Here is a 9,741-nt window from a genome sequence, read left to right as displayed (position 1 = left end):
GTGTATCTCAGCTCTCAGGTTGGACCAGCCCCTTCTCACTCCCAACTCGTAAAGTCCTGACGTTTGGTGAGTGTCTCTCAGCGCCAGATACCGACGCAAAAATCTCCCTTTGACCGCGGAGCTGTAAGATGACGTAGTATTAAGAGAGACAACGGTAGAGAGTAGAATGAAAGACCTAAAACCCGCATAAGAAGGTTGCTCGGGGTGGAGGATGGGTCAACAACAAACCAGGACTTACACCCAGACCGGGGTTACTGTCCCGTTCTAGTGCTGGGTGTCACTGAAACATACAGTTTGTAACCCCACCCACCATCTTTTCCTAAACCTAACTATCCCGTATTTGTCCCGCATGTCAGATAATGCCATGTCCTGACCCGGAGCATTGAATAAGTGACACCAAGAGTCCCCCCCCAAAAAGTGTTGCCAAGACTCCCAACCAAGTTTGTCTGAATATGACGCTACAGGATACTTTTTGTGTCAATAACAAACCTTAAAGGCACCCGACCAAGAGTCACTTTGATGCGATGGGAGTGAGAATGATTGGACAGTTCAACTCTCTATCACAAAGCTAACATATACAATATATACTGACAACCATTCACACATCAACACCAGTGTGAAATTCAGTCACCAGTTCACCTCCCCTGCATGGCTTTGGACTCTGGAACACCCATGCAGGCTCAGGGAGAAATCCTCACAGAAAGGCCAGCTGTTCTCCTGGTTAAAAACACAAAAATTGAACAAAACATAGTCTGTCAGAGGATTATTCCTGGTAAAAACCTTGCCAGACCACAAGCTTTTAGCACAGCAGATGTAAAAACTTTCATTAACTGGATATACAACATGTTGAATGCAATTTCTGAAGAAATTGCAATGTGAATGCTGTATGGTGAAAGGCTGACACAACAACACAACGCTGGATGGCTTGAATGTTCTTACTGACAATGGTCTCATTTTCTACAGTACATATATAACGTGCAGCAGTGTGGGTTGTTACTTAGATTAGTACTAGTAATTATATGGCTTTACAAATGTCCCTCCTTGATTATGAAGCTAGAAAGCTAAATTCAGAGCAGTTTACCTCGTACAATACTCCTGTCCAAGGCTGTCTCTGACAGGATGTCTTCTGTCTTGTTATAGATGTGCTTCACCCAGATGCCTTTCCACTTCAAACTAACCACCCCACAATCACCATCTCCCTTTCTTTGCAACCCTTTATTCCTCCTCCTCCGCCTTAGTCTGCATCCACCCACTGGCTCTTCAGCGCTGCCAGCCTCCCCCGTCCTCTCTACCTTGTTTCTGTGATGCTTAAGGACTTCTCAACGCCAATGCTAAAGGTGTCTGATTAAATCTGGAGTGATGTTCAATTTATTGCAGCTTTGCTCACACTCTGCTGCTCGGGGAATGGAGAAATTGAGGTTGTGAAGAAGTACGTGTAAAGTGTACGTGGACATGTGCAATGACATCTTTAGCTCTGTGTTTAGCTGACGCTGATTGATTCAGCCAACTCTACCTCCAGGACTTACAGAGCATCGCTCACTCATTTTAATTATGCAATTGGACAGTTCACAAGAATGGACAATCCAAACAAATGGCATTTTTCATCTACTCTAGCTCTACTTAACTTAGTTTTGTTGACAAGATTTCTTATCTTTGAAAGTTGTAAATTCACTCCCATCCAAATACATCTATGTACAAAGTATTTTAATGGAGCGTAATTCATAGAAACTGGCATTAAAAAGAAAAATAGCAGAAGTTGTGTTGAAGAGTTGTACTTTTTGTTTACACTGATCAATATCTCACATCATTTCCCTGCTGATAGAAAATGTTCCATGCCCTTGGGAATGGCAGACCATTCATAATGCAGCGTGACATGTCAACACTGTGAATGGCAAGGCGGAAATCAAAGATTTTTTCCTCCTTTGAAATATTAATCAACATTTTTTTATGTTGAAAATACCATGCGCTTTTTTAACTGCTTACTAGTTTTCACAAAGTGAGAGAGAGGGTGGAGGAGATGGGGTTCGCTAACAGAACAGCTACAGTGGAAACAGAGCATTGGTTAGCTCCTTGGTTAGCTCACACTCACCAGGGCGACCTGGCTGATGCAGGAAAAAAATGCTCAACGTTAACGGTCCCGACCGGGATGATGAGCCGGTCTAGTGCCTGACCTCTGAATGAGCACCAGTCTCTGGCAGAAGCCCGGCCCGGCCCGGCCCTGGGTCGGGCAGATCTTCCTACCAGTCGTCCACCATGTTTGTATACTCTAAAGTCACGTCTGAGACTTCTGGTTTTGAGAGTCGGGACCGTGGGGTTGGGACCATACATCCATGGTTGAAACTCTGGTTGTTAAGAAAAGGAACTAAAATAAACATGTCATTACATGTGGTTATAGGTGTTGTCGCTCCCATTTCCAACCATTTAAAAAATGGTTCTGTATCGGCCAGCCATAAGTCAATCAACCGGAACGGCAAAAAAACTGGATGGAAGTACAATGTGTGTGAAACAAATAAAAGCAAATGCGGGTGTTGGATGCTGATCAGCTGAGACAACAGGGCTCACTGTGGACAGCAGGATTTCAGCTGTGCTCACTCAGTCAACTGCAGGGAAGTACATGCAATACATTTTATTTATTATGCTGTATATGTTTTGCCGAAGGACACGTCATCCGGGAAAGATTAGCTAACAATAAGGAGATCTTCCATATGTCATAATTATGAAAGAAAGCTGCTCTCATAATTACAAGATCCATATCTCATAATTTTACAGATTGTCATAATTATGAGATACAAATCCTGTGATTAAAAGAGAATTATCTTAAATGTATGAGATATGATCTCCTAATTGCAAACTATTGCATGATAAGGAAAAGAACACCATGCAATCACATGAAACTTACCTCATAACTATACCAAACCATAAATATTAAGTAATTATTAAAGTAGGAGTTGTTATTATGACTTATAGATTAATGTAATTATGGTGTATGGATTTTGTGGATTGGGTTTGTTATTTATCTTTATTTTTCCGAACCCTTTTTTGCACATTCTTTAATTCTTTGCACATTTTTCAACATACAAACTTCATTTAATCATCAAAACAGTCAACAATCTTAGAACTTTCCTGCCTCTTTACGAAATGTCCATAACTTTCATGATTTCCAAAGTATTTATTGTTTTCAGCAACAGTTTCTTTCCCTTCAGCTGAATGGATGGAATTTTCGAACTTGATGAAAAATCATAAATTTTCAACTGCTATACACTCATTCACACGATCACTGAGAAACACCATTCAGACTTTAAAATGTTTCATCTCTTTCATACTTTCTGGGTAGCGTCAGCCTTCCAACATTCAGCATTCACACCGCAGTTTCTTCAGACATTGTAATCTCTGGATCATTTTCTCGCCCCACTGCTGTTATGAACAACACCCAAACTGCTAATATCATAAAATAATAGATTACAGCTGGAATGAGTTTCCCCAAAGGAATCAATAAAGTTTCACCTTGCCTTGGCGTTGGTGTTGTTACGTACTTGTGGAGTAACACAACGTCATGTTTGTCTCTGCTTCCTTGCAGGTTCACGTGGGCACCTCCCATCAGGACCAAAGGGTTGTGGGATATCTCACGTGTACGCACCTCCACGCCATTGAAGGTACAGTTCCATGTTCTACACTCTCTCTGTCACATGAATGCATGACTTCCATGACACACTTTTTAAGGCTGTTTTGCACTAAGAATGAAGAACATCTTAGCTCTGTGTGTGTGTGTGTGTGTGTGTGTGTGTGTGTGTGTGTGTGTTTTTGTGTTTTGTGTTGTGTGTGTTTGGAGTGTTTGAGTATACACTAGATAAATGGGCGCATCAAACCCTAGCGTGCCTCCTCTTGCTGCTGTTCCCATGGCGACTGGCTCAAGCTGTTTACGGCGTCACGGCCCTATTTAAAGCCTCCGGCCGATGCCTCCCTCATTTTTTACCAAAGACACGTTTCCCCCCCCCCCCTACCCTTTTGCCTGCTATTCTGGGCCTCTACTCTTCTCTCAGGTCTAAAAATAGCAGTGCCAGGGCTGTTTCTAAAGATACATCAAACATAAAGCCTTTGGTGGAGGGGAGTGGGATGAGCGCGGGGGGGAGAGGGAGAGAAAATGGGGGAGGAGAGAAGAGACCTGATTCTTTTTTGAGTGTAGTATAATATCTTCCGTACTACACTTACTGCAAGCAGTAAACCCTTATTTTGATGTGAAAGCGCAGTGTGTCAGGTGTTTCTTCATGTTTTCGAGTGCTGTTCTTTTCCTTGATGTTGGGTGTGAAACACATTTCTTGACTAAGGGTGCTGGGATCATCAGTAGTAAGCATTTCCACTGTGTGTAAATAATTACACAAAAGCAATTCATAAAGCAACAAACCAAAAGTAGAGCAGAAAACACTGTTATAGTATTTAGTTCATTAGCATTTGGTAGACTCATTGTACCATTTTTACACTACACAGCCTATTTGGATATTAAAAAGAAGTCATTATTGACATCTTGACACTACCTCTGATGTGAGCATGTCCATGATGACACAATTTTATATTTGTTCATTTAATTGTTTTAATAACAATTATCAGATCCTCACTGCAACTCTTGTACCGACATCTGTAAATCACTCCTTTAACTGAAATGCATCCATTTTTTTTTCTCACAAGGTATTAAGTTATAGTGTCCTTTTAACCCTTGTGTTGTCCTCGGATCAAATTTGATGGGGGGGGGGGGGGGGGGGGGGGGGGGCGGGGGGGGGGGGGGTGACGTGTTAAAGTTTTTCAACATCAGAAATTTGGGTTTTCGTTCAGCCAAATTGTCCAAAACTAACATGGATGCATGGATGCACGTTGTATGGGTACGACGTTCTCTGCAGGTAAAATGATGAACACTTCCATTGAATTTTGGGTTCAATTTTGTAGAATTTGAAAAATAATGTTTAAATGGTTTCAAAACCTCAAAGCCTCCTGAGATAAACCAGTCTGTGATCCACTCAACATCCTCCGATCTTAGCTATTAGTTAAAATCATGATGCATTTCTGAATTTTTCAACTCAAAAATTAGGTATAATGTCATAAATTAGGCCAAGAATAAAAAAAAGCATTAAAAAGCATTAAAAAAAAGTGACAACAACGGTTTTCGTGTTGAAGGACATTTCTTCAGAACGGTGTGAAACGGTGTGTAACAGCTTTTTTTCTCTCATTTAGTGGCTGAAGGCATTTACAACACAATGCACATCTCAATATCTCCATATATGATTTCATCACGATAGGATCCCATTAAAAGACCTTAAATTATCATATTGAATTATTGCTAAGCCCTAATGTAGAGGATCCTTTGGAACAAGACTGTCACGCCATATTTGACCTCTGTAGTCGGGGTTGGACTAAATTAATCATGCTTATGACTCTGGCACTCTATTAGAATTAGATTTTTTGCTGAGTTACAAATATTTAAATTATTATGTTACCCAGCCCTAAATAAACATTATCCAAGTTTTCCCACCAAGACAGCCAAGCAGAATGGACACACACACAAATACACACACACACTAACTCTAGTGATTAGTGCTCCAGTAACAGGAAAAGAAGGGAAAACATTACATTTCATGGACTTACACCTACTCACCCAGCAATATCTTGACACCTCTTTGTTTCTCACACTCTCCGCCGTTCAGCTGTTATTTCTCTCTTGGCGCTCTCACCCACCGCCTCCCTCTGTTCCCCTCCTCCCTTCTCTCTCAGGGGTGGACACAAGAAAACACTGGCAAAGCAAAAAGGCTCCGCACTCGACTCGATGTTATGAGTATTAGTAACACACTAGATAAGCTTAGCAGCTCAGCGAGACAGTTTCATGGAGTAAGGTGGAGAAATTGTCATTTGAGTTTATGTATTTGATGGAGGCGGGGTGTTTTGTGCTTGATAAATGTCTAATATTCTTATAATTTCTAATCGTTTTTTTTTTGCCATCAGTTTAGAGCGAAAAAGACACAATAAACAAATGTATCTCAGTTTTTTTAACTAGGCCTTAGGATGGGTAGCTTTTGTTTTGGCGCCATCAATATTCAATTCTATACAATTTCATATATAGTATGAAATCTCAGCAGGAGTTATCTGAAGACACTTTACAGATCCAGTAGGTCTAGACCACACGCTATAATTTACAGCTAGAGCAGGTCTAGACCACTCTATAATGTACAGTATTAGGGGACCACTAAGGTCTATATAAAGAGACTTCAGATACAGTATTAGGGGACGCACTAGGTCATATAAAGAGACTTCAGATACAGTATTAGGGGACCACTAAGGTCTATATAAGAGACTCCGATACAGTATTAGGGGACCACTAAGGTCTATATAAGAGACTTCAGAACAGTATTAGACCACTAGTCTATATAAAAGAGACTTCAGATACAGTATTAGGGACCCACTAAGGTCTATATAAAAGAGACTTCAGAGACAGTATTGAGGGGACCACGAAGGTCTATATAAAAGAGACTCAGATACAGTATTAGGGACCACTAAGGTCTATATAAAGAGACTTCAGTTACAGTATATAGGGACCACTAAGGCTATTAAAGAGACTTCAGATACAGTATTAGGACCACTAAGGTCATATAAAAGAGACTTCAGAGACAGTATTAGGGGACCACGAGGTCTATATAAAAGAGACTTCAGAACAGTATAGGGGACCACTAGGTCTATATAAAGAGACTTCAGATACAGTATTAGGGGACCACTAAGGTCTATATAAAAGAGACTTCAAATACAGTATTAGGGACCACTAAGGTCTATATAAAGAGACTTCAGATACAGTTTAGGGGACCACTAAGGTCTATATAAAAGAGACTTCAAATACAGTATTGAGGGGACCACTAAGGTCATATAAAGACTTCAGATACAGTATTAGGGACCACTAAGGTCATATAAAAGAGACTTCAGCGACGTATTAGGGACCACGAAGGTCTATATAAAGAGACTTCAATACAGTATTAGGGCCCATAAGGTCTATATAAGAGACTTCAGATACAGTATTAGGGGACCACTAAGGTCTATATAAAAGAGACTTCATACAGTATTAGGGACCACTAGTCTATATATAGAACTTCAGATACAGTATTAGGGGACCACTAAGGTCATAAAAGACTTCAAATACAGTATTGGGGACCACTAAGGTCTATATAAAAGAGACTTCAGATACAGTAGAGGGACCAGTAGGTCTATATAAAAGAGACTTCAGATACAGTATTAGGGACCATGAAGTCTATATAAAAGAGACTTCAATACAGTATTAGGGACCACTAGGTCTATATAAAAGAACTTCGATACGGTATTAGGGGACCACTAAGTTCTAATAAGATACTTCAATACAGTATTAGGGGACCACTAAGGTCTATATAAAAGAGACTTCATTGACAGTATTAGGGGACCAGTAAGGTCTATATAAAAGCATCCAAAAAGGGGACCTCTAAGCTGGATTGTTGTGCTCTGTTGTGTTGCAGGGGCTCCATAGAAAGGCATTTTCTTTTTGGCCCCTCCTCACATGAGGGCCCTGATTACTCAGTCCCTTTTTTCTGCCCCAGTCCGACACCCCTGGTAATACCCAGACCTGATCTCCAGCCTCTCCTACTCTTTTGTCTTTTGGAAATCAGGTCACGTCTGTTTCCTTCAGACAGGCTTGGGTGACTTTATGACAAACATTTTGTATTCATTTGCTTCCCCTCTCCTTTTTCCCTGCTTCCTCCCTTTCTCTACTCCCCCCTGACACTGCGCTGTCCCCCAGGTGATGCATCTGTCCGCTGTGAGCAGCTGGACCTGTTGCTCCAGTGGGGGGCTGAGTTTCGCCAATCCTCGTCCCAACTATTTGAAGGAGAGAAGGTGCTGGAAGACCTGGTGGCCTTTGATGTCATCCTGGGAGATCTCAACTTTGATAACTGCTCTTCAGGTATGCATTTGTCTGGGGTAAGTCTATATCAATGACATTTTATTTCTGGGATTGTTTAGGTGCCGCCGGAAATTCTGCCGGATGACCCTCATTTTTGGCCCCATGGTTTAGTGCTCCGCAGATCTCTGCAGGGTAAATCCAGCTAGCTAGACTATCTGTCCAATCTGAGGACTATGGTTACCTGGTCCTCAGATCTCTGCAGGGTAAATCCAGACAGCTAGCTAGACTATCTGTCCAATCTGAGGACTATGGTTACCTGGTCCTCAGATCTCTGCAGGGTAAATCCAGACAGCTAGCTAGACTATCTGTCCAATCTGAGGACTATGGTTACCTGGTCCTCAGATCTCTGCAGGGTAAATCCAGACAGCTAGCTAGACTAGCTGTCTCTTCTGGGGTTTTTCCTTCATAACCCTTAGCCCTCCTCTGCAGCACTGTGGAGGAAGGTCTAGCAATAAGAGACTAGTGAGGGCTAAATCACTATATTCTAAACTTGTCATTTTATTTTAATGGCAATCAGTTCACACACCAACATAATGGAGGTTTCATTCAATCCCAAGAAGCCTAAGGAGTACTATCCATAATGTGTAATTTATAAAAGTATATGTAAGATCCTATTACATATCATCTTAGCTCTGAGACAGGATTGGCACATGGTACCAGGGTTTTTACAGGGGAAACTAAGAAAATATTAATATATGTACCATTAATGGCAAAAGCTTGAAGGTGAAACAATGTAGGAACACATGACTCATCATTTATCAACGTTAACGTAAGATTACTGCTTTCCCAACAAGTAAGTGCAATTCATTTCTGTTTCAAAAGAGATTGTGAAGATGTGTTGTATTGTCATAAAAATCCCTCGTTCAGATAAATCTATCCTACATTTCATAGTTTATTTAGCTCTCACAGAGGTCACATAATGCTGCGTTCCATGTGGCTCAGAAGGCCGAGGTGGGAGTGACATCACACCGAGTAAACAAGTAGGAATCCCTCAGCTAGCCAGGTTAGCCGTTTATAGCCATGTCAGTTAATAACAACACATTCATGGGCATGCATATCATCTAACAGATGGGGGGGGGGAGACAATAAACACAATTTGTTTTTCTTAAGAGCAATTATTGACTCAAATTGTTCTTTCCCACAATTCCCAGAAAACTAAGCAGTGGACCAAACCAACGTGAGGCAAGGGAGGGTGGGACTCAAAATGTTTCTAAACCTAAAATACATTTTTTGCACCATTTGCCTTACTTACTTGTAATTTTGTAAGAAAAATATTGGGGCGGAAGTTTATCATAATTTTATCCAGACCAGAAAGCTCCACATTTTTTATTTGGTTTCCTGATCGTTCACTCCTACTAACTTACTTCCTACTTCCTGTAATTACTGAGGAATCTAATCAGGGATGGGTCAGTCCTTTCTACTGGTCCGACTTGACTGTGTGAACAATGGTTCTTCACGTGTGCTCTTGTGGTTTTTTCAGAGGACAAGCTGGAGCAGCAGCATGCACTTTTTACTCAATACAAGGACCCATGTCGCCTGGGGCCAGGGGAGGACAAACCATGGGCTCTGGGTAACCACACACACACGCGCACACACACACACACACACACACACACACACACACACCACAGACACCTGCCACATCACATATAGTCAGGGTGTAATTTGCAGCGGGGTTGCACAGGATTGCCCCCTTTCTGGTCTACATATCCCTGCTTCTGCTGAGCTATTTGTTTTTTTGGGGGGGGGTGCATTTTATCCTGTGGGGACAAAATGCACCC

The 9,741-nt window shown here is 41.4% G+C and overlaps 1 protein-coding gene across 1 annotated transcript in view; it reads left to right on the top strand.

Moving 5' to 3' along the window:
* Positions 1-9,741, top strand: part of LOC116693390 (sphingomyelin phosphodiesterase 3-like) — a 95,522-nt gene that overhangs the window by 76,008 nt on the left and 9,773 nt on the right. Inside the window, exons 5-7 of the mRNA XM_032522332.1 lie at positions 3,578-3,653; positions 7,799-7,960; positions 9,441-9,530. Coding sequence (XP_032378223.1) covers positions 3,578-3,653; positions 7,799-7,960; positions 9,441-9,530 — 328 coding nt within the window. The remainder of the gene's footprint in view (positions 1-3,577; positions 3,654-7,798; positions 7,961-9,440; positions 9,531-9,741) is intronic.

Source organism: Etheostoma spectabile, chromosome 8, assembly GCF_008692095.1.
Source record: "Etheostoma spectabile isolate EspeVRDwgs_2016 chromosome 8, UIUC_Espe_1.0, whole genome shotgun sequence".
NCBI classification, from domain to species: domain Eukaryota; kingdom Metazoa; phylum Chordata; class Actinopteri; order Perciformes; family Percidae; genus Etheostoma; species Etheostoma spectabile.
The sequence above is the reverse complement of the archived record's forward strand: the minus strand, read 5'-3'. Positions and strand labels throughout refer to the sequence as shown.